Source organism: Eptesicus fuscus, chromosome 2, assembly GCF_027574615.1.
Source record: "Eptesicus fuscus isolate TK198812 chromosome 2, DD_ASM_mEF_20220401, whole genome shotgun sequence".
NCBI lineage: Eukaryota > Metazoa > Chordata > Mammalia > Chiroptera > Vespertilionidae > Eptesicus > Eptesicus fuscus.
Genome location: NC_072474.1, coordinates 30,341,886 through 30,368,525, shown reverse-complemented (window position 1 = coordinate 30,368,525; position 26,640 = coordinate 30,341,886). Strand labels below are relative to the sequence as shown.

The window sequence follows — 26,640 nt, the reverse complement described above, 5'->3', positions numbered from 1 at the left end:
GCGCAGGCACACTATTTCTCTCTACTAATACTAGCAATGAATATATTAGCAGCCAATTGCCACATCATTAGTTTTGGACTGACTTGTTTGGTGTGCGCAACAGGAAATATTTCGCTTTCGGAGAACAAGAAAAATAGGTTTATTTGCGTTACACTTATTAATTTGTACTGTTATTCAGTGTCAGATAAGTTAATGTTCAAGAAAATATATTAATTTTTAATAAAATGGTCTATTATTTTATGTTAATGATTACTCATTTATTTCAGCCCTTTGTATTCAGCATGTCTCTATCGAAATAAACCTACGTTTCTATGAAAATTGAAGCTTTTGTTTTTTTGTGGCCCATATAAACTTAAACCTTGTTTATTTGGCCCATGTTAGCCTTTGAGTTTGACATGCTTGCTCTACATACTCTTTTAGCAAATCAACATTATCTACAGAACATCCAACTGCAAGCTGTGTAAGGAGAGCTCAGTTGCTGCAGAGAGGCCTTAGGGAATAGAAACTGGAACACCTAACTCCACCATCTGACTACAAGGCTGTGTGCTCTTGAGGAAGGGACTGGGGAGACAGCAGTGGGATGAGGGCGCGGGCCTTACCTCACCAATCCGGTGCTTTTGTCTTTTGCTCTTGCCTGTGAGTAGAGGGCTCTACCCACGGTTTTCTCCTTAATGGAACTAGTGAATGTAGTGCCATCTACACTCCTAGAAAATGACAGAAAGCCACCAGTTGGTCTGAATATAAAGCAAACAAAAATAGCAAAACTAACAAAAACAGTAAGCAAACATGCCAACCAGGTGGATTTACTAAATGGGGGCAACGATCATTTTGCATCTGGAAAAAAAAAAAAGAGAGAGAGACATTTGCATATTTCATACACAGGAGTGTCTTCATCTGATAGTGTGATTTAAGAGGGACATGTAGGCTCCCATCATCCTAAAAGCTTTCCCTTACTACTGTTGCTTGTGTTAAAAATGTTCCTTTATTTTCAAATTTTACCCTGCAGATAAAGTATTGTTCTTATTGGGTAACCTTTTAAAAAATTTAAAACTTCTTTTCAATAGTTGACACTCAATATTATTTTATAATAGTTTCTGGTATACATTTATATCATTTATGTATTTTTTAGTGATGAAATATTTATATAATTTATGAAGTGATCCCCCTATAAGTCTAGTACCCACCTGGCACCATATATAGATATTACAGTATTGTTGACTACATTCCCTATGCTGAACTTTACATTCCATGACTCTTTTATAACTACCAATTTGTACTTTTCAATTCCTTCGCCTTTTTCGCCCAGCCCCCTAAACCCCCTCCCCTCTGGCAATTATCAGTCTTCTCTCTACATCTATGAGTCTGTTATGATTTCGTTTGTTCATTTATTTTGCTCTTCAGATTCCACATGTAAATAAAATCATATTTGTTTTTCTCTGCATTATTTCACTTAGCATAATACTCTCTAGGTTCATCCATGTTGTTGCAAAATGTAAGATTTCATTCTTTTTTATGGCTGAGTAATATTCCATCATTTATATGTACCACACTTTCTTCATCCACTCGTCTATTGATGGGCACTTAGGTTGCTTTGGGTGTCCCTTTTGAGTCACCAATGTGCTCAGAAGAGGTAACTGATAAGTCACAAGTTATCTGGCTTACATTTGGTTCATAAGATCAATCTTCTGTGAGTTAAGGGTCTGCCATAGCTTGCGGGCATTTTGCTCTCCTACCAGGGTGGGTGGCAGAGAATAAAGAAAGCTGGAGAAAGGTGCTGGTGAATGAACCCTTTTGCAAAGTTTGTGTTTACCCCTCTAACATCTCCCTTGGGGACCTCTGTCCTCTCTTTACATCTCCATCTCTATCTACCTGAATGTTAGCTGGCTGTTCTGTAATCCATACTAAGAAATGATAGGTTAGAGCAGTTGAATTACAGAATTTTAGAAATGAAAAGGGGGCTTATGGCACTCAAATGGGCAGTATCTCTTCCCAAGAAGGAACTTAGAAATGTGTGGAAATGTTTTTGGTTGTTCTGATCACTGAAAATATTACTGGCATGATAGGAGGGCACCAAGAATGCTAGCTATTCTGCAGTGTGTAGGGCAGTTTTGCTAAAAATTGTCCTGCCCCAAGCACCAATAGCATGCTTATTGAGACACACCTCTATGTTTGCCTTTTTAGATGAGAGAAATCAGAGCCAAGGGGACAAGTGACTTGTTCAAGGTCACACAGTTGGTCAGAGACTGAGCTAGACCTGCACCCCATGTGCCAGGTTAGCACTATTTCTATCAATCATTCTAAGGTTCAAAGACCAAAAAGTTTTAAAGACAAAAGTAAATCATTTCTATTGGTAGAATATTTGGAACCTTGATAAAAAAGGCAGAAGAAATATTTTGCATATGGAGGTCTGCACAACTCCTATTAAATTGTAGTGAGATAAGCAACTATTTCCTCTGGTTTTATAAATTCAGCCCTGTGTAGAGGGAGACCAAATAAGTGTATATACATAATTCTGTCTTTCATCACCTCAAATCTTCTATGGAATGAAATATGAAAAATGGAGAGAATAGAGGAAAATAGAAAGAAGATATACTTAGAATTAGTTCTGGATTTGTGGTTTAAAACTAAAACTATATTTAAATAGTTTTAAATATAAATTTTCAGACACAGTATTACATAATATTCCTACATAAAAGCTTTTCATTCTACATTTGCTTTCTACAAAAAGCTTACTAAAATGTTTAAAAAATAATTTTCTAAGCCAATTCAAAGTCAAATACTGCCTTTCTTTCTACCTACTTTGTTTTGTTTACAAAATATAGTTCATTGGCTCTGCAGTTTTTAGAAGTTAACATGCATGGTATTTGAATCCTTTATTTTATTTATTCAGTTATAATTGATCATATTGGTGTAAGAGAGACAAAAGCGGACGAGAAGTAACTCAATCTAATGCCTTAATAAAAAACAGCCAGACTGTATGCGGAGCATCGTCTCTCTTCTAGGCAACTGGAGAAGGACATTAGCCAAGTGGCGCACATGCTGGTGATGGCCACCCAAATGTTCAGGGGATAGAAAGCCACCAGTCACTTGAAGGAACAGGGAACATTTAGCCTTGATAAATGAAGCTGCCAAGTGGGACAAAGTAACGGCCTTCACTGTTTGAAAGGTATTGTAGTGGTTAAACATTTTTGTTGTTGTTGTAGAAATCTTCAAACATACAAAGAATAAAAAGAATAATATAAGCAACTCCATGGATCCATCACTGAACTACACCATTATCAGTATTTCAGACAATTTCAATTGTCTGAACCTCCACTCTCTTCATCTTGATTATTCTGAAGCCAATCTCAGACAGTATGTCATGTCCTTCTAGAACTCTTCATTATGTATTTTGTAGAGAATTTTTTTAAAATTGTGAGTAGAACTTGAGTTACGGGGTAGAAAATGGAACAGATTTCAATTAAGTATAAGAAATAATTCTAACAGACCTATCAACTATACAGTGGATTGCCCTGGGAAGTAGCAAGTTTATTATTAAAGAGATATTTAAGTCAAGCCTGGATAATCCACTTTTGAGGGATATAATAGTGGAATTCAATCACTGGACTGATGATTAGACTTAATCAGTGGTTGTTATATTTTTTTTCCATAGAGAAACAAGACAGATGATACTGAACTGCTATGCACACACTCATATATGGTTTCCTGGAAGCCAGAGCAATTTCTTATATTTATCTCCTCACCCCCCACAAGAGAGTACATTAAAATGCAAGTAAAGTGAGAGGTTGTTACTATAGAGATAGCTTAAATTTGTTTTAACTTATTAGAAATGAAAAGCAAATTCTTCACAAATTCTGGTATTTTTAACAGAAACAAATTATTGGGGCCCACTCCACAATGACCCTTGACATCCAGTGGGTCCAAAACTCTCAGAGTGAGAACCACTGGAGCAGTTGACCATTAAAGCCCATTCTAACTATGATTCTGTGAGTAGAGCATATCCAATGTCTGCTTACATAGGAATTACTCACATGGAGAAGTTGGAAATGAAGGCTCCTTTGGGAATCTGAACATCAAACACAACATCCTGAGGCTGTGGGGAGTTGTTCACCACTTTGGTCTGGATCATGGTGTTGGCCATACGAGAAGTAATAGTGGATTGGACTTTGTAGCTATAAAGAGTTACTTGATCAACATCTTCCTGTTGACAAGGAAGCATAGCTATACTCAGAAAAAAATTATACAGAACTTCACTATGGATTTGATGCTAAGAGTAGTACATCTTATTATGAACAAGCCTAAGGCATTATTAAGCGTATATCTCAGGTGGGTATTATTAAACATTCTCCTAACTTGAAATACCCCCAAGGCAGAAGTCTGCCTTTATTTTGAGATATCTTGACATGCCTTTCAGGTTTATACATCTATTAATAATGATTTTTAAAGGTAGAACACAAGTAGAAAATGGTTGTGGGAAGCAAGATTGGATTGGAAAAGTCCTAGAAATAACTTCAAATGCAGGGCCACAATGAAAGAAAGGATACAGGATTGCAGGGGTGGAAGGAGACCCTGGCTGCACCTCCAGAGGTGGGTGCAGCCAGGGATATGGTGAGGTGGAAGACACACACGGTCTCCATACTGCTATCTATCTTCTTTGATTTTATCTATTACAATTTAATCTTCTCCCAGTCTTCTTCTCCTTCCCCAAGGAAAGACACTGATAGGTGAGAACACTGATAGGTGTGAGTAACAAATTGAATAGAAGGACAAGAAGAATATCACTGAAACCGGTTTGGCTCAGTGGATAGAGCGTCGGCCTGAGGACTTGAGGGTCCCGGGCTCGATTCCGGTCAAGGGCATGTACCTTGGTTGCGGGCACACCCCCAGTAGGAGGTGTGCAAGAGGCAGCTGATCGATGTTTCTAACTCTCTATCCCTCTCTCTTCCTCTCTGTAAAAAATCAATAAAATATATTAAAAAAAAAAAGAATATCATTTTGATGCAATTATTGGTCCAGCACTCTGGACCCCCTTTGCCAGTCCTTCTCTACTCAATTAAGGCAGCCCCAATGTAAAAAAGGCTACAGTTTATGAGCATGCTCAAGGCAAGGGATTACAAACACATCGCTTTTAGGAGGTGCCTGAGAATTGCAAGCTGCTTCAGGACTATGGCAATGTAACTCCATTGGATTTTGACTTTTTCCTTCAAAAGGATTTGCTTAATTCAATACTAGGTGTCATCCCTCAGACTTTCTCATTCAAGACGAAACCTTTCAACTCAATATCCAGCTCACCTCCAGCTAAGATAAAACCCAGGCTGTTATTTGTCCTTCCTAGTCCTTAAACCTGTGCTTGCCACAATTTCTGTCAGTTCAGAGCAGGAAGCCAACACAAACCACTTCCTTTTGACATTTTCTTGCCACGGGAAACACGACCTTGAACATCTCAGGGAATCAAGTCATTTCATTTTTAAGAGTTCCTTTCCCACACTCTTTTACCTCCAGAGCTGTGAGATGTCATATTTGAAATAAAAACTGTTAAGCTGGAATAAATGTATATGCTTGGATGAAATCTATGTTGGCAAAACTTAAGAAAATGAAGAGAAAGGGCATTTGCAACTCTTGGTAACACCTCTTCTGGTTGCTTGTACACGTTCTCTTTCATGCTGAGTTTTAGACACACTTCCAAACAGAATTGGGCAAGGGGGTATTTCGAAAGTCAGGTAAATGCTCTCGGTGATGGAGACAAAGGAGGTAACAGTACTGATTTCTAGATAATAGGTAACAGAAAAATCATTCAGGTATCAATATTTAACAAAATCAAAGTAAACTTACCATGGTTTCTCCAGATTCTCCAGAAACACTTCTCTGTGAAAGGAAGTTAGATAATCATTCTTCAAAAGTGTGTTACTTATTACCTTGAGGGCAAAAAACTGCTTTCTCTCAGTAAAAAATAAATAAAAAATAAATAAATTTCTTTCTGCAATCCTGAGCTGTAATCTATTCATTGGAGCCAAGACATAAATATCAAACATTCTGGGATACTATTTTCCACTGGTGTGTTTCTCTGAACAAATTTCTCAGCCCCCTTTGGGTTGCATGCCCATCATTATTTACATAATGCTAAAACAGATGTTTTTAAACGAAAATATCTAACCAAACTCATGCTGAGTAGCATATTATCACTTTTATCCTATTTGTATGATTGATCTTTTATTCAATTGGATGGTTGTTTGGGTGCTTTTTTTTTTTTTTCCTACCATGGGGCTCTGGACATGCCATCCCCATTGTCTGCTCCCCCTTCCAGGTCACCTCTGTCCCCTCCCTCAATGTCACTAACTCCTATTCCTCCTTCAGATCTCAGCTCAGGCAGAATTTTCTCAGTGAAGTTCTCTCTGACGCCCTCTCATCCTCAGACCAGGTAAGCTTCCTTTACTAAGCGTTTCATAGCAGCATAGCTCTTCTTCAAAGGAAGATAGTGGGAATACGTGTCTGTCTCCTCCATTAGACTAAGCTACATGGGAGTCGGCATTTTGATGTGTTTTCTCCTTGGTGGAGCTAAGCATGGTGACTGGCATGTGGAAACTCTGTACCCTAACCGCTCTGCTAGGGAATTATCCACAGGAAAGATTGTCCTGTGGGCATGGAAAGCTGAGTGGCTTTAGAGTGATGGGTGAATATTTCATGTCTGGTGAAGTTTACAGTAATAATTCAGGTGTTGGATATAAGCTTAGCTTGCCTGATTTGGGGTGAAATGAGGTTTTAAGAGGTATTACATGACATAATGAGTCAACAGTTGCCTCCTTTTAGACTTTTCAAGTGAAATTTTCGATGACTAAGTTTTCTCTCTTGTGGGTAGATGAAGACCCTGACATGAGGGCTTGCCTATTGGGTTTTAATATTATTGGTCTACAAAATACCTGGACTTCTGGAAAGTAAAGAATTCATACCCATACAAAATAAGTCACCGGTCAGCTTAGGGTTGTTTCCATAAATACCTTTCTCAGCATGTAGGCTCTTTGGGGAAGAAGCCAAAACCTTCCTGGGCTCCTGGAGAACTCACCCCCACGAGGGAGAGGATCTTGTCTATGCTGGCTCCAGAGTGCAGCCCGCAGTGTGGCCAGTTCTCTGAGCCACTCCCATGCTCTCTGAGCTACACCCCAAGAGAGCAGTGACCAGAGGAAAGAGAATTTGTGGCTGCAAGTGGGACATACCTGCCACCACTGGGATGGGAAATACCCCCTAAGAGGAAGTTCTTCCTTATCAGGCAGTAAAATCATCCCATAATCTTCAAGTTTAAAGAAAACACATAGCTGTATATCCTTCAAGGGACTAAGGTGGCCATTATGGTTGGGGGGCTCAGGGACAGCTGCATAGAAGTCTCTCTTGATTTTTACCTTGAAAATGCTTCTACTTACGTGTAAAACCATTGGGCTTCTTTCTGCTTAAAAAACCCATGAGCTCTTGAGAACATCTAGCAAAAAGTATCTTAATCCTTCTCCTATTTCTTCAGTCATGGTTTCTTTTATTTATTTTTCCCTTTTGGAACTTAAGGCTTACTGTACCTGATGCCTCCGGTTCTCGGGCACAAATTGAAATCTGCCTGGAGCCAGTTCCACAAGATCTTCATATTCTGCAAACTTAAAAAATAATTTAAGATGTTTATTTCTATTAATAAAAAAAATTGAGAGCAAAATAAGCAGCTGGTGATAGGCATAAAAGTATTCATTATATTATTTTGTCTTATTTCCTATACCTCTGGGCAGTCTCACATTTTTACATGAATATTTCTTTAATATGTTTGCTAGTTATTAAGTGGAAGAAATTAATTTATGAGTTTGCCAAAAGATGATGTGACGTAAGGTAGAGGTAAAAGTAATCCACGGTTCAGGTGTGTGTCTGGGGGAAGTAGTAGGTAGATCTTAGGGGCATCAACAGTGTCTGCCTGGATAAATGCGAACCATCATCCACTGGATTAAGAATGTCAATATAAAAGTAATACCAGTAAGAAGTGATAGAAAAAACACAAACAAATTTGGATGTGTTGGCTTTAATTCCGGTGGTTTCCAGTACACTCCGGTGTTTTTTAAAGTGTTGGGAAATATGGAAGTTTCTAAGCAGACAGAGTGATCCATCCTCTCCTCCCTCCAAATAGGCTATCCTGTTTTTTGGCATTTTTTTTTGTAGGTAATCCACTCTTCAAGTATTACAATCTGCTGCATCTCCCAGGATATTCCCATAATACACATTGCTTTCTGGCATAAAAATAGCTTTTGTATGACTTTCAAAATGACTCAGTCCAAGGTTTTCCTTATGTAGGGATGGCCAAAGGACCAAAGTGGAGACCTTGAGCTCTGGGAATAATTCCTGCACTCCACCAGCCCACTTGCCACCTTCCCCTTTAACAGAAACATTTAACATGCTCTTATTACAGAAATCATTGTCCACTTAGGTATGAAAAACAATAGTGCTTTGATAATGACTTTTCTTATTCTCTGTATGAGTGATAATGACATGTCATCATCATCATCATTATCATCATCAACATTATCATCATAGCTAATAATTATTAGGTGCTTTCTGGTGTTTGCCCTGGGCTAGATAATTTACATATGTCATTTAATTCTCAAATAACCTTTGAGTTAGGTCAATTATTATTCCCATTTTTTTAGATGAGAAGTGGACAGCTGTACTCCATAAATGCTACACGATGGGGCCAGCACATTGAGCTTGATTTCATTCATCTCATTTGAAACTGTTAATGCTATAAAAAGTAAATACCCAGTCCAGTAATTACAACAGTGAATACTTCTACTCAGATGAGTTTATCATAAATTTTCTTTCCACCCCGAATACAGTCCTTGAATAGCTACGGCAACAGGCTAGTTCCTGAGCAGCTGTATAGGCAAGAGCAAGAAGGCTTCTGCAAGTACTTACTTCTGGGAGTCCACTGGTGGGGATTTCGAAGGCTTGTGCCTCAGAAAGAAAGAACCAGATGAGAAAGCTCGTGAGCCATTGCATCTTGCCGGGCAGCTTGGCCACGGGCTCCAGGGCAGGGTCTGGGGAGAATTCCCCTCTCACCGAACCGAGTTCAAAGGAACAGCAGAGGAGTACAGTTCGTTTTTAAAAAGTAGAAAAAAAGAGGAAGAAAGCTCTCAAACTCTGTTCAAACATGGGACAAATATTTGTTCTGGAGTTCAAACTCGAGCAGAGGGGGTGGGTTGGACACCCAGAGGTTATTCAAACAGCAAGGCCTGAGGCAGTCCCTGGGCTGTGAGAACCCAGACTACGTGCTGCCTCTGCTTCTGCTTCTTTTGCTTCTTCTTTTTTCGCCTCTGCTGATGTTTGTTCCTCTTAAAAGCAGAGAGGCCTAAAGATAAGTGCCATCCTCTTTGAAGGACCAAGAGAGGAATTGTAGTGAGAAATAGAGGCAGAGAGAAAAAAAAAAAAAAGCTAAGTGAAGTTTCTGGAAACAAAATCCTTTGATTTAAATGAAAGAAGGAGGAATTTAGCAAAAATGGGAGACGAAACTGAATGCTTTTCTGAGCAACGCATTCCTTGTCAGTGTTTTCCTTCTCTTTGGCAACTGAGTACCTATCCCACGCGGAGAACTGGGCGGGCAGCTGTGCCGGATACAAAGGCCACTTCAGTGAGGACGCTTCATGGAAGTGTGATGAAGAGAATGGGGTCCTTCCTGCTGCCCTGATCAGCCTTTGCTCAGGTCAGTGGCAAGTCAGTCCATCCCTGTCCCAGAATCCGGGAAGCCCAGCCTGGAAGCAGAGTGTATTATTCCTTCCCCTTCACAGTCTGGATAGAATGATAAAGTCAAATAGGATCTATTGAGCCCTGCCTGGTGCCAAGCACTTTTACTTTCATTATCTATAATTTTTTTTTTAATCTATAAAAGAGCCATGTGATGTGTGTGCTGTATTTATCCTCATTTACAATGGAGGAAAATAAGGTTAAATAATTTATTCCACATCTCACAGTTGGTAAGTAGAGACAAGGATCAAGGTCGGCATGACCTCAAAACCTTTGCTCTTCAGGACTGAGCCCAAGGGAAGCAACCTGCCGCCCATCATTGGGATCCAATGTCTCAGGTATGAATTTAGACTAGAATTTACCTGACGTCCCCAACATAGTCTCTTTGATGAGCCCGTTTCTTGAGCCTCTCCTGCAGACATCTGCTTGAGCAAGGCCAGTGCTGTGGACCCCAGTTTGGTCCGTGGGGGAACTCTCAGGATGTTTCTAGCAGTTTCCTTCCCTGGAATGCAACTCATGGCTTCCTCCCTGAAATTCCCTGATCTAGCATCTAATCATGGACCTGCTGCTGGGAACCTTCACTCTCTAAGGAAACTTGCACCCACATGGAAAAAGAGAGTTGGCCATGGCCTCTGAAACATGAGGATATAGGGCTGTTCCCACCGGATCCTTGTCTGGCGACACTCAGCAGGTTCCCTTGCACCTCAGAGTCACTGTGGGGATTACACAGAACACAGCACAAATAAATAGGTCAGTTGTCTGAGATAGCTTTCTGATTTGGTTTGAAGGGAAATGGTTTAAAGTTTATTTCAAAAACATTTCCAGATGAAAAGAGGAAGTAAAAAACTATGCCAAAAAGAGAAACTTATGGATTCAAATATGCAGGATAGTATTTTAAAAATAACCTATAATTTTATTTATTATATCTAAGCACATGCCAAAGAATAGTTTGAAATATAAAATAGAAATAGATTAAATTTATCTGTAAGATTGTGAAGGGTTACTGATTTATAAAAAGGTCACCATATACTGTCTCTAAGAATTACACTTTATAGCCATGAGACAAAAACAGACTAAGAGTTAAGATTGCATTAAAATCTATTTACAGTATTTCAAATACCTAAAAACAGGGATTACAAATCAGGTTAAATATATGTCATGACAAATAATAAAAAATGTCAGAAGATGCCCTAGCTGGTTTGGTTTAGTGGATAGACGGTCCGCCTGGGGACTGAAGTGTCCTGGGTTCGATTCCAGTCAAGGGCAAATGCCTGCGTTGCAGGTTCAATCCCCAGTAGGGGGCATGCAGGAGGCAGCCAATCACTGAATCTCTCTCATCATTGATGTTTCTATCTCTCTCTCTCTCTCTCCCTTCCTCTCTGAAATCAATAAAAATATATTTTTTAAAAAGTCAAAAGAGATTAATAAGTCTAAGATTAGAAATGAACTCTTTGGGGAAATAAGATAATAATAAAATAGATTTTTAAATTAGAAGAAAGTGATAAATCTGTTGAATTCCATAAAAACAATACACAATAATAAATTAAAAATGAAAATGAGATATATAATGATTAACATGAAAGATATTTTAAAATAAATGTATATATCGCTAATAAATAGAGATATTGATTAGTATGTCAAATTTATAAGAAACCTTATGTGAAATGTAAAATATTTTAAATGGCCCATAATGTAGAGGCAAACAGACCAAAAACAGAGAAAGAAATGGAAAAGTTACATAAAAAAGACGATTGAGCCTGACCATTTTTTAAAACTTGATCAGATGTATAGTATCTGTACAATATACAGAAAGTGATCATGTGGTTTTTAATTCATCTAATGAGGCAGGTATTGTTTTCACCCCTCAAATCTGAAAAGTACAACACATACACAAAGTTTAGGACCAATTTATTTATAAAAAACTAGAGGCCCAGTGCACAAAATTTGTGCACTGAGGCGGTTGGGGGGGGGGGGGATTCCCTCAGCCCGGCCTGTACCCTTTAGCAATCTGGGACCTTTCAGGGGATCCCTGCAGATCGGGCCTGAACTGGAGTCGGACATCCCTCTCGCAATCCGGGACCTCTGGATCTTAACTGCTCACCTGCCTGCCTGATCGCCCCTAACCACTTGCCTGCCTGCCTCATCGCACCTAACCACTCACCTGACTGCCTGATCGCCCCTAACCACTCAACTGCCTGCCTCATTGCCCCAGCCACCTCTGCCTGCCTGCCTGATTGCCCCTAACCACTCGCCTGACTGCCTGATCTCCCCTAACTGCTCTCTGGGGGGCAGGGCCAGCCGGGGTGAGGGGCTGTGGTTGTTCTGGTCTCTGGTCATTCTGCTGATTCAGTTGCTGGGTTTTTATTACATAGGATAATAAATATGACCCTGGACAACATTTTGGTACCATGAGAGAGTAATTCACTATACTTGAGAGTGGATTGTCTAGGAAATCAAGGCTGATATTACACAAGAATACTTGTCAAAATAAAATTTCATTAAAAATATTAAAAATTATTTCACTATCTCAATAGCTATTGAGAAGCCATCCAATAAATTCCAAATTTGTTTCTGATTAAAGAGCTGAAAGTATTAGTATTAGCAGGCAATTATATATATCTATATATAAAAGCCTAAGTGACCATTATGACCAGTTGACCGAATAACCAGTCTACCGGTTGCTATGACATGCACTGGCCACTTGGGGGCAGACACTCAATGCAGGAGCTGCCCCCTGGTGGTCAGTGTGCTCCCACAGCCAACCTCCCACGGCCGGCCAACCTCCGGTGGTCCCTCCCCCCAGCCAGTTGGCCCTGATCAGCTCTGGTTGGGACTGGGTGAGATAGCCCTAACCGGCCCGATTGCCAGCCAGGCAGAGTGACCCAACCGGTGCACGAATTCATTCACTGGGCCTCTAGTATATATATATTTGTTGTTGTTGTTAATCCTCACCTGAGTATATTTTTCCATTGATTTTTAGGGAGAGTGGAAGAGAGAGGGAAAGACAGAGGGAAACATCCATGTGAGAGAAACACATTAATTGGTTGCCTCCAACAAGGACCAGGGTTTGAGGAGCCTGCAATCAAGGTACGTGCCCTTGACTGGAATCAAACCTGGGACTCTTTGGTCTGCAGGCCGACGCTCTATCCACTGAGCCAAATCAGCTAGGGCAGGAGGCAATTTTTTTTTTTTTTAACATGACAGGAGATGTGTGTGTGTGTAAGAAAGACTATTCAGAAAAGTCGCTTCTCTCTTATAAAGAGAAACCAAAAGATTTGTTTTGTAGAGGATGTTATTCCTTTTCTAGAAAAATCTAATAAAAAATTACTAGATGCAGTACATTTGTTTAGCCAAACAGCGAGATATAAGGTGAACCTGCAAAATCAGTTACATTTCTCTTAACTAGTGATTACACAGAAAATAACATAAAAAATATGTCTTTTTAACCAAGTGTATCAAAAACATAAGAAATTGAGTGAGGGATTCACAAGAAGAAATATTTTAAATTCTGGTAAAATAAAAGAAGACACGAATAGATGGAATACTCTACTATTAGAAATACTAATAGTTCATACTAATAACTGATTAGCTAATAAGGGCTCATTAGCTAAATTAATATATACATTTTATAGAATATTGATGTCAGTGTCCCCATAGAATAATTTATAGAACCTGAAAACTCTGAGGATGAGAAGACAATAAAAGACAAAAAAACATGTTTTTTAGCCCTCGCTGGTTTGGCTCAGTGGATAGAGCATAATATAGACACTAATTAATGCAATAAAATAGTGAGCCAGAAATACATTTCATATAGAACATATTATAAATCTAAAGCAACACAACAGTGGGGGAATGAATTCAGTCCTGAATAAATGGTACTGGGACAATTGGATTGTGGTATGAAAGAACTAACTGTAATCCAATCCTTCCCTCCCTTGCCTAGGATGGGCTGGGTGAGCTCCCAGCCACATGGGTGTCTCTACCCAACCCTCACAGAAAAATCCTGTCATAGCTTTCCATTCTCTGCTGAGATGATGCCTCTGAGCAATTGAGACCCTATGGCATATTTTTAAGAAAATAATTATGATTCCCAACATTATGGCCCCTTCATCTCTTGTAATCTGATATTTTGAATGACCTCAGAACAACCAAATTGAGGGCAGCCTGGGTCAGTCTTTTCTTTTCATGCTGATAGCCTATCTCTAAATTTCAAGGTCTTGAACAGAATACCATGTTTGATCTTTTAATGTTCACAAACTTTATGGCTCCCTGCCAGGGTAGGTGTGTATTCAGGTCACTGGGTCCTGAACCTGGGACTCTCCCACCCCACCTCGGCCTGGGCAACTGTAATCCAATGAATTAAAAGTATCCACTGTTACTTAAACTCTCCTGATTTATAGGATGGAAATCACTACTGCAAATGCCACAAGAGTATCCACTTTCATGTATTAGAAAATCAGTAGGAAATTTAAGGGAATTTTTAAACTATATTTCATAATGTTTACTAGTGAGCAAAACAGTAACTCATTTAGTACTCAATGAGAATTCTAAGGAATATCAATAAACTTGAGGTTCATGACTCTGAGTGTGCCACCGTGGCTTAGCTAACGGTGTGACAATAGCCATCAGAGATTTATAAAATTCCGTTCTAGTTCAATCATTGTGAAAGTATAGTTTTAAAAGTCCAATGTCAAAGGTGAACTAATTTACAAATAGCTGTATCTGACCCTCTACTGCTTGTTCATTAGTTCAGATAAGACATAATCTGGAGAATGTCAGTTTTCAACACACATTTGAACTCTGATGGCTTCCTCTCATAGTGAAGTTAAGACATTTTGCTTTAGATTTGTAAAGGATTATTTGTTTTAATTTTTCAAGAGGATACTCTATTATTCTGCTAAATCCTTTTTCTTCCCTTTTAGGCACAGGTGGGGGTTAATGTAATTTGGGGCCAGACATAAAGAAATTTCAAAAGAAAAATGTTAAAAATTGGATAGATGTACTACAAGCCAAAAATACAAAATCAGAAAGTGTGGGTTTAAAACAACAAACATTTTGCCTGATTCTTGGACATACTACCTATTGCCCTAACTCAGAGGTCTAGGCTCCGAGAGGCAAGAGAAAAATGGGGAGGAGTACATTGCTTCTACCTGCAAGTGACATGTGTCATTTCCATTCATAGGTCTATGGTCAGAGTAAGGCACATGGCTATGCTTAATTTCAAGGGCAGTGGGGTGGGGGGCGGGGGCAAGAAATTGCAATCGTTTCCTATGCTGGAGAGGATAGGGAATTTGGATTTTGGTATAGAGTAATGTCTACCACTGGAGGAAAGCTGCAACTGAGAAATGAATGTTAACAAGAATTAGCTCCAGAATTTTAAAAATATATATTTTTATTGATTTCAGAGAGGAAGGGAAAGGGAGAGATAGAAACATCAATGAGAGAGAATCATTGATCAGCTGCCTCCTGCACGCCCCTTACTGGGAATTGAGCCCATAACCCGGGCATGTGCCCTTACCGGGAATTGAACCGTGACCTCCAGGTTCATGGGTCAATGCTCAATTACTGAGAACACCAACCGGGCTAGAATTTTTAAAAATATCAGGGAGGCCCTTGAACTTCCCACCAAGCAGAGAATAGCACATTCAAACAACATTTATCTAAACAGCAATGGTGAGTAACTGACAAAGGGTTACTGCAATCAAAAATTTTCACTTTCCATAAGACCCTGCACTCCCTCTTCCTGAGCAATACTGACTTAGCCAGGAGCCCCTGCAACATATTGTGAAAGAAATAGACCTTTGGGGTAAACTGATTAGGATACTGATCTCTTCTCGGAAACACTGAGGGTGTTTTCAGTAGGAAGCTGCTGTGTGGAATCAGGAAAAGGGGACAACAATCTGGGAGAAGCTGAAAGAAGGTTTTTAGAGCCACAGTTTATTAGGAGAAAGAGCCCAGTTTTATTCCACGTTTCTGCTTTTATTTTGTATAAGTCTATCCGAAGTGGCATTTGGATGATATGAATATAAAATTCACTTGAAATGTTTTTCAAAACGTGTCCCCACTAGATGGCGAAAGGTGCTCACCTATTTTGAACTGATCTAAAGGACCCGTGCAAAGTAGGGGATGAAGAACTTCAAAGTAAAATATTAATTACACAATTGGGGGTACGAACTTCTATAATAAGAAGCCTTATTATAGTGCATTAAATGAGCATAACCTAGTATTTCTAGAGCTTGATTATGTGGTTTTCCTCTCCAAAAACATATTTAAATAATTACATGCTAAAAGTATTGATTGATTCTGACACATAACACATAATGGATACACGAGTGAATCATGTATAAGTATCATGGATTAGCTGTACTTACAAAACAGGAAATGTGGATATTTATTTATAGTAAACTAATCATCCACTCAAGCTACCAATATACCTGAATACTTTCTATATGCGGAGCCTGCCGTGAAACTGTTTATGGCACGTGGTGAAGAGCAGATCTTTGGGGCTCTGAGTTTGTACTTTAGTTTCTACCGCTTATTATCTATGACCTTGAAAAGCTACTCAACCTGTTTGGGATTCTCGCTAAATGAAAAAGAAATACAAAAGTTGGCCACTGTTCATTGGGTATTTTGTTGTATGCAGATGGACACATCCTACCCAGTAAAATCATTATTTTGTGAGGCTGTTTTGGATGAGATTAACATGTACCGGTAAATTGGTGGACTTGGAGTAAAGCAAATTGCCCTCCCTAACGTGGGTGGGCCTCACCCAATCAACTGAGGCCTTTCCCCCTCACAGATGGCTGCAGCCAGCCTCGTAGGGAGGGGAGACACCAGAGTGCCCCAGACAACCTTTTCCAAAGGGGTCCCTCACTTCAGTTCTTCCAGCATCAGCTTTTGCGGTAGGTGGTGGATGAAGGGGCACAAAACTGGCTTGGGGACACATCTTTTCAAGACCTGCATGGGGAGTGAGGGTAGCACTCATTTTGCAATGTGGCATGGCGTGTCATTTTGTCCTTGATCTTTGAAAGAGTCCCTGTATAATGTTTTTCTCTTTCCTCTCTCCTCAGATGTGCAAAGTGCGGGCTTTAGGGAAGGACACCAAGTAAATATTGGGGTGTGGTAGGCTGAATAACAACCCCAAAACATTTCTACGTCCTGATCCCCACAACCTGTGAACATGCTACTTCACAGGGCAAAAGGGATTTTGCACATGCAATTTGAGGAAATTATTCTGGATTATGTGGGTGGGTCCAATGTAATCATGAGGATCCCTGTAAAAGAAAGAGGGTGACAGGAGGGTCAGAGTCAGAGAGGAGTTGTGATGATGGAAGCAGAGGTTGGAATGATGCGGGGTCATGAGCCAACATAGTTGGCCTCCAGAAACTGGAAAAGACAAGTAAAATGATTCTTCCTTAGAGCCTTCAGAAATAATACAGCCCTGTGAACCCATCTTTAGCCTTCAGGAGGAAGGAGCTGTGAGAGAACACAGGTGAATTGTTATAAACCACTACATTTGTGGTCATTTGTTACAGCAGCCACAGGAGACTAATACAGATGTTCTCCCAGGATATCTGCCACTAAAAATATAGCATGCATGCATGACATAAGTGTAGAAAAGAATGTTTCCCTGTTATGATCATAAAATTATCTTGATATAAGGGGGGGGGCTTATTGGTATTCCTATTTAAACGTGGTAAAATCATAGCAATGCAAAAATAAAAAAGATACTCCATTACAAGGTTCAATTACATAGTCAGTGACATTTTCTTTTTCTTTTTAAAAATATACTTTTATTGATTTCAGAGAGAAAGGAAGAGCGAGAAAGAGATGGAATCATCAATGATGAGAGGGAATCATTGATCGGCTCCCTCCTACACACCCCCTACTGGGGATCGAGCTTGCAATCCGGGCCTAAATCCTGACCAGGAATTGAACGATGACCTCCTGGTTCATAGGTCGACATTCAACCACTGAGCCATGCTGGCCAGGTGTCAGTGCTATATTTAATAACGTAAAACAATTCAGAATAAAGAATAACACAGACCAAATATTCAATAAAAGAACAGCAGTCTTATGAAGAAATATAAGCTATGTCACTGTTTTGAGGTTCAGATATGGATTTATAAATCCCAGCTGCACCATTTCAAAACCTGGAGTAGTTACTTCATCATTCTGAAGTTGTATTTTTATCTGTGTGATGGAGGTTGCCTGAGGAGAAAATAAGATATGGCATGTATATCACTTAGTGTAATGTTGGCATAGGGTTGAATTAAGAGAAACAAGTCATCTGTCTCTCTTATATTTATAAAATTGTCTTAGCAAGACTCTTGATAGAAGGGGGGCATATACTGGCATTTCTCTTTAAATGGTAGTGAAACCAATATTTTTTAAAAAGACACTTCATTAGAAAGTCACGTTATGTAATCAGTGGCAGAACTGAGACATGACCCCATATAGTAGATTTTCATTGGCCAACAGTTTCTGGTAGGGGTTTTGTCATGCCTAATTGATAGAATGAGCCAAGATAGACTGACTTTCTTTATATCCTACTTTTTTTAGGCAGATAATAAGTAAAGGTGATGACTATGGAATAGAGAAGATAGAAGGTGACACATACAATGTCTGGAAAACTTCAGGAAAACACCCTTCCCTCTTCTCCCTGCCCCCTCCTCCACCTGGAGTCCTATTTCCCACAAGGATGTAAGATATAATAAACTTTATTTTTAATTTTGAAATGATTATAGATTCACAAAAGTTGTAACAATAATACATCAGGTTCCATGTACTCTTCATTCAGTATCCCTACTGGTCACATCTGATGTAACTATCGCACAATATCAAAACCAGGGAAACTGCCGTTGTTCCATCACCATAAAGATGTCCCTCCAGCTACGAACCCTTCATACTTTACATCCAGTCCCTGCCTCCTTCAGCCTCTCACCGTGTCCCTAAACGCTGGCAAACACTAGTCTCTTCTCTATTTTTATAATTTTTTTTGCTAATGTTATACGAACAATCATACAGTATGTGACCTTTGGGAACTGGCTTTCTCGCCCCCCCCCCCCCCACTCAGCATAATGCCCTGGCATCCATCCAAGTTGCTTCATCTATCACCACTTCCGTCCTGTTTATTGCCAAGTAATATTCCATAGGCTGAATTTTCGATAGTTTGTTTCATAATTTACCCACTAAAGGATAGTTGAGGTGTTTCCAATGTGGGTTTTTATAAATAAAGCAGCTATGAATATTCATGCCCACATTTTGTGTAGACATAAGTTTTTATTTCTCTGGGATCAATGCCTGGGAGTGGGATTCCTGGATCATATGGTAAGTGTATGTTTAGTGTTTTTTTTTTCCAATGGCCAAACTGTTTCCCTAAGTGGCTGTACCATTTTTACATGTCCACTCTCAATCCTGAGAGACCTATTTTTTTGCATTTTTGCCAGCATTTAAAAAACTTTAGTGGTTCTAATAGGTGTGTAGTGATATTTCATTGCAGTTTTAATTTACATTTCACTGATAACTAACAATGTCGACTATCTTTTCACATCTGTTATATGCCATCCATATAACCTGTTGATGAAATGTATTTCTGTGGCTTTTACTTGTTTTCTAATCAGATTATTTATTTCCAGTTGGGTTTGGAGAGTATATATATATATATATATGTACACACACACATATATATATACATATATATGTATATATATATACTTTATATATATATACTTTATATATATACTTTATATATATACTTTATATATATATTTATATATTTATATATATATGTATTTATATATATATTTATATACTTTATATATATTTATATATATATATAAATATATATATGTATATATATGTATATATATATACCAAAGACCCCAAATACTATCACATTGAGGGTTAGGAACTTCAATGTACAAATTTTGAAGACACACAAACATTTAGTCCATAATGCAGGTGATGACCAAGGGCCAGTGGCTCCTTCCTCATTCCCTCATGGCTTATGGAACTTAGAACCAATTGACAGATACGTGGAAAGACAAAGAACTTAAATTGAAAACAATTATTTGATTAAAAAAATATATGGGTACTTGTCCTGGCCATGTGGCTCAGTTGGTTGGAGCATCATCCTGTAGGGTTTTGGGTTCAATCCTTGGTTAGAGTGTGGAAGGAAGACAATTGATCAATGTTTTTCTCTCTCTCTCTCTCTCTTCCTCTTTCCCCCTCTCTAAAAATCAATAAAGATATATCCTTGGGTTAAAAAAGTATATGGGTGGTTTATCATGAATTGGCAACAGTAAAGAGTAAAGTTCATTCTACACGGGAATTCAGTATGGAGATAACCTTGAGATGTTGAAAAAAAAGGATATTTTTGTTCAGCAAGTCTGCACCTGTGCAATCCAAGCCTGCTATTTGTTACACAGACAAGAGGCTCTCTCCCTGCCAGCCAGGCAACACGCCCCTGAGCACCATAAAAACAACCTGATGACAGCTCTGTTGCTAGGTCTTGATTTCATGGACTGCAATATAGCTCTTGGCATCAACCACAAAACCAACACCTTTGCTTCAGTCAAACCCTTCCAAAGACACACCTGTGGCCTTCTGCAAAAGCTCTCTGGCCATCTCTCAACATCTGGAAAAGATTTGGCAAGTCTTCAGGGACAAAACACACCCTGTGGATCAACTCCAGGCTTTTCTGGCTTCTGTCTTCATGCCTGGGAGTCAAAGAAGGTAGCAGGGCGGGACAGTGATGTGGGCATGAAGCAGGTTGCACTGAACCTCCCTCGCTATCAGAGCATCAGCGAAGCCTCTGTGCTATGCCAGGTTTCCTGTGGTCCCAAGTTAACACCCAGAAAACCAGGACACCACTTGTTGGTCCAGGCATCCTTCCAAAAGAAAATAAAAATGACTAAAAATAAAAAAATGTAATTTACAAAAGTTTTTAAAAAAGGAGAAAAGAAAAATGATTCTTAACTTTGCACTGAGACAGTTCAGAGTTTAATGAGCATTTCTGTAGGGACAAACCATCATTCACTGGCAAATATGTCTTCAGCACTATTTGCCTGGCTTTGCATTACACATCAATGCAGATGCAGATGAGTAAAGACAGCTATCCACAGCTTATGCCCGAGAGTGAAGGACTGGCTGTGATTTTGTGTGTGTGCACCTTTAGGAAATCAGACGAAATTAATGCTCATTGTACCTTCTGATGACCACAGAAATATTAATATTATATTATTACATATTATAAACTTTAAACATGTTTCAGAGTGAGAAATGCTCTTAGTGTGTGTTTGGAGAAAGATTGTAGCAGTTTCTGAGAGCAGATATTGGGGGGAGGGGAGGAGATCCTTGAAGGGGCAATAGAAAAACAGAGGTAGGAGTGGGGAAATTGGTGGATTAGAACTTGTGTCTCTCACCATGTAGAATTCAAGTCTATAAAAATTTAATACTCTAAGAGAAGACTAAGAGCCAGATAGAGTATTATATAGGGTATAAAAAAATGTATACACACTTTGGTGATAAAGTCAGTGTTTATTAACATACAGTTCATTTTCAAAATTTAAAAGAATCTACGGAATTGAATATATATATATATATATATATATATATATATATATATATAGTCAATGCCTGTTTTCAAACTGATGACCATCCTGGTCCAGGCACTACTGATAATGCAGAGCAATGGAATCACAAACATCACAAAGAGTCATTTCATTCAGTATTTGTGCGTCCTCAATTCCTCAACTGTTGCCGGTTTTGTATCGTAAACTTTATCTTTTATGAATCCCCATAAAAAAGTCTGGTAGATAAATGTTCTTTGTTCAAAGCTTAGTCTAGCTTCACCCATTATTTCAAATCAGTTAAATCTGAAAAGGAGTGAAATTTAAGCTGTTAAAGTGTGTATTCAATGTACACACCCTTTGAATAATTATAAAGGCAGTGTTTGTATTTCAACTGCGTTTTCAAACTTCCAGTAGCATTTTAGGATGAATTTCCTTTGTTCAAAACTTAGTCTGGTTGAAAAGAAAGAAACATCATGAAGGCCTGGGGCAGGGGATGGGGGTGGGCTAGAAGAGGTCAATGAGGGGTGAAAAGGGAACATAAGTAATACTTTCAACAACAAAGATTTAATTTAAAAAAGAAAGAAAGAAACATCAGCTGTTAAAGTGTGTATACATGTTTTCGGGACACCCTGTATTGAGGATCTAAAATTCAGTGGTCTTTCCCCAGTTTTTATAACTTTTACAAAGATGAATGAATAATAAAGAGGGATAATTGTGGGTTAAAATGTTTTGGCAGTTGAGGAGTCAATATTTTGTTTTTCTTTGAAAATATATACCTCCAGAGAGGTAAAACTGTTTTATATCTAAGGTCTTGCATCACTCAGTGGCCATGCAGACTGGAGTTCTAGGAATTCCCAATGAAAAGCACATGGAAAGCTAACCATCCGAGTCTTCCTTACTTATTCAAAAACCATTTCTCAAGCTCGGATGATGGGCTGGGTGCTGACAAAATGTGCAAAGATAAATAGAACATGGCACCTGTCCTCCACTGGGTCTTGGTTTAGTGAGAAAGACAGACAGGTAAGCAAAGTGATTAATCCTGAGCAAGTAGCACATTCACAGTACTCAAAAACCAAATATGAAATGTAAGAACAAATCCCTCCCTTCCTCTGCTGGATGGTGCCCTGTACTCATCCTCTCATCACTCCACCTGCCCTCTTTCCTTCATTGTTTATGTTTCCTGGGATTTCTTCATGCAAAAACATGTAATTATGTATATACTTTTTAAAAATATTCTTCCTTTCTTACATTAAAGACAGCCTGCAGCATGTACTATAATTGATCTTTTTTCTTGATAGTGTAGTATTTTTGGATGCTTTCTATAAATACGTAGACAGTTTTCTTGTTGTTTCTTCCAGTATCATGATGTCCTATTATATTTGATCAGACTCTTGTTAATGAACTTTCGGATTGTTTCCAATCTTTGGGCACTAGAAACAATGCTGTAATGAATAAGTTTTACCTACACCATTTTGTATGTGAGCAGACTTACTAGTATGATACACTTTCCAAAATGGATTTGATGGGCCAAAGGGCAGTTGTATGTGCAGATTTGATAAAGATTGCTGCCAGAGGTTTACATTGATTATTAGGCACATCACATTAATCTATAGAGCTTTCTACATATATCATTATAGACAGTCACTCAGCCCAGATGAATCCTGGGTGCATTAAAAAGTGCTTGTGCCCAGCCGGCATGGCTCAGTGGTTGAGCATAGACTCATGAACCAAGAGGTCATGGTTCAATTCCTGGTGGGGGCACATGACCCGGTGGCAGGCTCCATCCCCAGTGTGGGGCGTGCAGGAGGCAGCCAATCAATGATTATCTCTCATCATTGATATTTCTCTCCCTTCATCTCTGAAATCAATAAAAAATTTATATTTTAAAAAGTACTTGTATTCATCTATTTGCTTTACAGTATTGATAAGGGGAACAAGCATGGGTAACAGAAATAGTAATAATTTCTATCATTTCCAGGTGTATGGCACAATGTTTGTAGGGTGTGTGGGCAGGATTTCTACATCATCTGGGAGGTTTTTCAAATGACATATGTGACTTCCTCCCTCTCACCTCCAACATACACTTTCCCCTGGGGACATCACCCCCTTTCACTCTTCCACCCAAGGGCCCACAGTGAGACACTGTCATTAATGGGAGTGACAAAAACCTTAGAGCAAAGGAGAGGTCTTCAAAGTAAAAGAAATAAAAAAGCTTTATGAAAAAAATATACCACAATGCCTTCATTTTTCTCCTTTTGCAAGGAGTTGGGGAAAACATTGTCATGAAGCAATACTGGATGGCAGCTTGGCATTTGGGGACTGCTGCACTCTCCTTTCCCACCTTTTAGCTCAAGATAATTCTACAGGTAACTCCCCACATTTGAACCTTTTCCCAGTATTTTGTGTTGTCATTTTGCCAATGTCAAAGCCTTTTCTGATATCATGCCCTGTCCTTCCCTTGTCTCCTTTATGTTCTTTCTTCTCCATCTAGCTTTCAAAATCTGATTCATGCAAAGAATAATGTCCACTTCCTTCAGAAAGATTTCCCTAACTATTCTAGTCCACAATTACAATCTCACCCTCTTCTCTCACAACTTCATTAGTTCCACCTACAACTTTGGTTATATCATACACAATTATGAGACAGGATAATGGCAGACAAACATTCTATTATTCATCCATCAAACATACTGCATGCCAATTATATTCCAGGCCATGTGCCAGAGACTGGAGATATAAAAATGGGCTTGAGACAATTCTTGCCCATAAGGAAATCAGAATCTAATTTGGGTCTCAAATATGTAAGCAAATAATTAAAGTAAAATATGATGCACTACCATTTGTGAAGAGCTGATAAACTCAGCAGATCACCAGTCAGAAGATGTTAGAAAAATTTATTCTCTACTAGAGGCCCGGTGCATGAAATTTGTGCACACGGGAGAGGGGGGTCCCCTCAGCCATCAGTTGGACATCCTTAGTGCTGCCGCAAAGGTGGGAGAGGCTCCTGCCACCGCTGTGCGCTTGCCAGCCGTGAGCCCAGCTTCTGGTTGAGTGGTGCTCCCCTTGTGGGAGCACACTGACCACCAGGGGACAGCTCCTTCATTGAGTGTCTGCCCCTGGTGGTCAGTGCACATCATAGCGACCGGTCGTTCCACCGTTTGGTCAATTTGCATATTGGCCTTTTATTATATAGGATTTCCTCTTCCACAGATCTTGTCTATACATATAAAAGCCTAAGCGACCAAACAATCGAACAACTGAACAACCAAACAACCTGTTGATGGGTTGCTATGATGCTCACTGACAACTAGGGGACAGATTCTCAATGCAGAAACTGTTCCCTGGTGGTCAGTGCACTCCCACAGCCAACCTCCCACTGCCGGCCAGCCTCCCAATCAGGGAGGCCAGCTGGCCAACCTCCGGCAGCCCCTCCCCCTAGCTGGCCAACTTCCCACAGTCCCTCTCCCTGGCTGGCCAACCCTCCCCCCGCCCAATCGACCCTGATTGCCAGCCAGGCTGAGAGACCCCACTTGTGTAGGAATTTGTACACCGGGCCTCTAGTCTCTGGATAACACTCAATGGTTGATAAAGTAGATGAAAAGTGGATATAACTAGACTCCCAAGATATTGTGGGCTTCTGAGAAATCATAAAGCCAAAGCCAAAAGCAATCCATTTGCTCCCTAATATCTTTGTTTTAGAAGGAAGAAAAAAATCCCACTATGGTTGTAAGAAACTAGAGCAATTATGTAAAGTTGTCAGGAGTCCAAGAGAAACACAAGGTCATATAAGTAGATAAAAAGGTGAGACCAAGAAGGGGAAAAAGAGCTGGCCCAGAATAGAACAATGACTTTACAGACACTCAGAAAAGAGGTAGGGTGGGGGTGAGGGTGGGACTGAAGGGGGCCCAGAGGACTTGGGGAGGGCTTTAATCTCAGAGCATCTGGATATAGAAACCAGGGCATGTCAAGGTTTAAATTTAAGGGAGAGAAAAAGAAAACAGCTGGACAGCTGCCTTTTCCTCATCAATCTCTGCCTTGGCTAGAGTAGCCATGGCTTCAGGCCCATCAGTTGGCAGTCTCAAGTGGGAGACCAGGATACAGCTGGTAACTCTAATGAGTCTGGTTCTAAAATTTTGGGATCATTGGCCCATCCTTCAGTTACTTGAGGAGACATTTCCTTGAAAGAGCTGGCACAGAGGGCCTCTCTGACCCAGGCAGAGCAGTGCCTCTTCATTCTTGCACTTGCTGCTGAGCCCTGGGCTTAGATTCTGTCAGTGAACCCCTGGGGCCTTGCTGATAATTTGTCTCCGACTGACGTGTGGTCCTGGGCAAGCCCCTTGAGGTATTTTGTTGGAAAAATTAGAATTGGGTGAGATGTCCTTCAGGGTCTTTCCCATCTTTAAGTTATAGTTCAGAAGTTTCAAATTGGAAAATCAGCTCCCCCTGGAGGTGAAATGAGAAACAGGGAATCAAAGGACCAGTGTGTGTGGAGACACCTCAGCCCTCTTTCTGGAGGGACAGTTAATTTTTCATCCTTATTTATAAGGCCATATAAATTATTGCCCATGCTAGTCAACAGTCTTGGAAAATTCTTACTGGATCTTATTTTTATTACATCTACCCAGTTTTTAAAGACCATTTCTATTTGGTCATACAGATGCTCAGATGTCACATAGAAGACTAGGCTATTATAATTTGCAAATCCTAGAAAGCTCAGAAATCCTCTCAAGTTATGTAGCTAGATAGTGGTCAAGTTCATACAATAGCCCAGCCCTCCTCTTCCCTAGCACAGTCAGCCCAGGCCCCCTTGTTCATACATGCAGACTCAGGGAAAAGCCCAAGATTGAAAATCACTTCCCTAAGCAGAGGGCAGGGAAAGACCCAAAAAAGAGGCTGTTCACTCCTGCCTCTTGAAAGAGCTGGTAATTAATGAAGTTTATTAAAGGGAACTTACATATGAGGCAGCTGCAAGACAAAATGAATCCCTGGGCCACTTGGCAGGTGCCAAAGAATGATATAGGGCAAAAAGAATAGTCACAAGTACTAATACATGAATGCTCCCAGGTACAGGAAATTGCTTTAATGCTTGACCAGGTCAACAACCTGTTCCAAGGAGCAGCACATAGCAGGAGACAAGGGAGGGGTATTGGTTTATGTCAGAAGGAATACCAAGTACAATCCGACGGTCTCTAAAGGGGGTTTGCACAAAGCATCCTCCATTCTGACCATTCCAACATGCGGGACACAGCAGTCACAGAACAGTCTCTTCTCCATCCTCCCACCCTAAGGCCTAATGCTATTCATC

At 39.7% G+C, this 26,640-nt stretch overlaps 1 protein-coding gene across 1 annotated transcript in view; it reads right to left on the bottom strand.

Annotated features, from left to right (window-relative positions):
* ITIH2 (inter-alpha-trypsin inhibitor heavy chain 2) overlaps nt 1–9,018 on the bottom strand; it is a 36,421-nt gene extending 27,403 nt beyond the window's left edge. Inside the window, exons 1-5 of the mRNA XM_054726348.1 lie at nt 8,935–9,018; nt 7,563–7,637; nt 5,833–5,865; nt 4,032–4,201; nt 600–704 (exon numbers count right to left, since the gene is read on the bottom strand). Coding sequence (XP_054582323.1) covers nt 600–704; nt 4,032–4,201; nt 5,833–5,865; nt 7,563–7,637; nt 8,935–9,018 — 467 coding nt within the window. The remainder of the gene's footprint in view (nt 1–599; nt 705–4,031; nt 4,202–5,832; nt 5,866–7,562; nt 7,638–8,934) is intronic.
* Nucleotides 9,019–26,640: the final 17,622 nt, after the last annotated feature.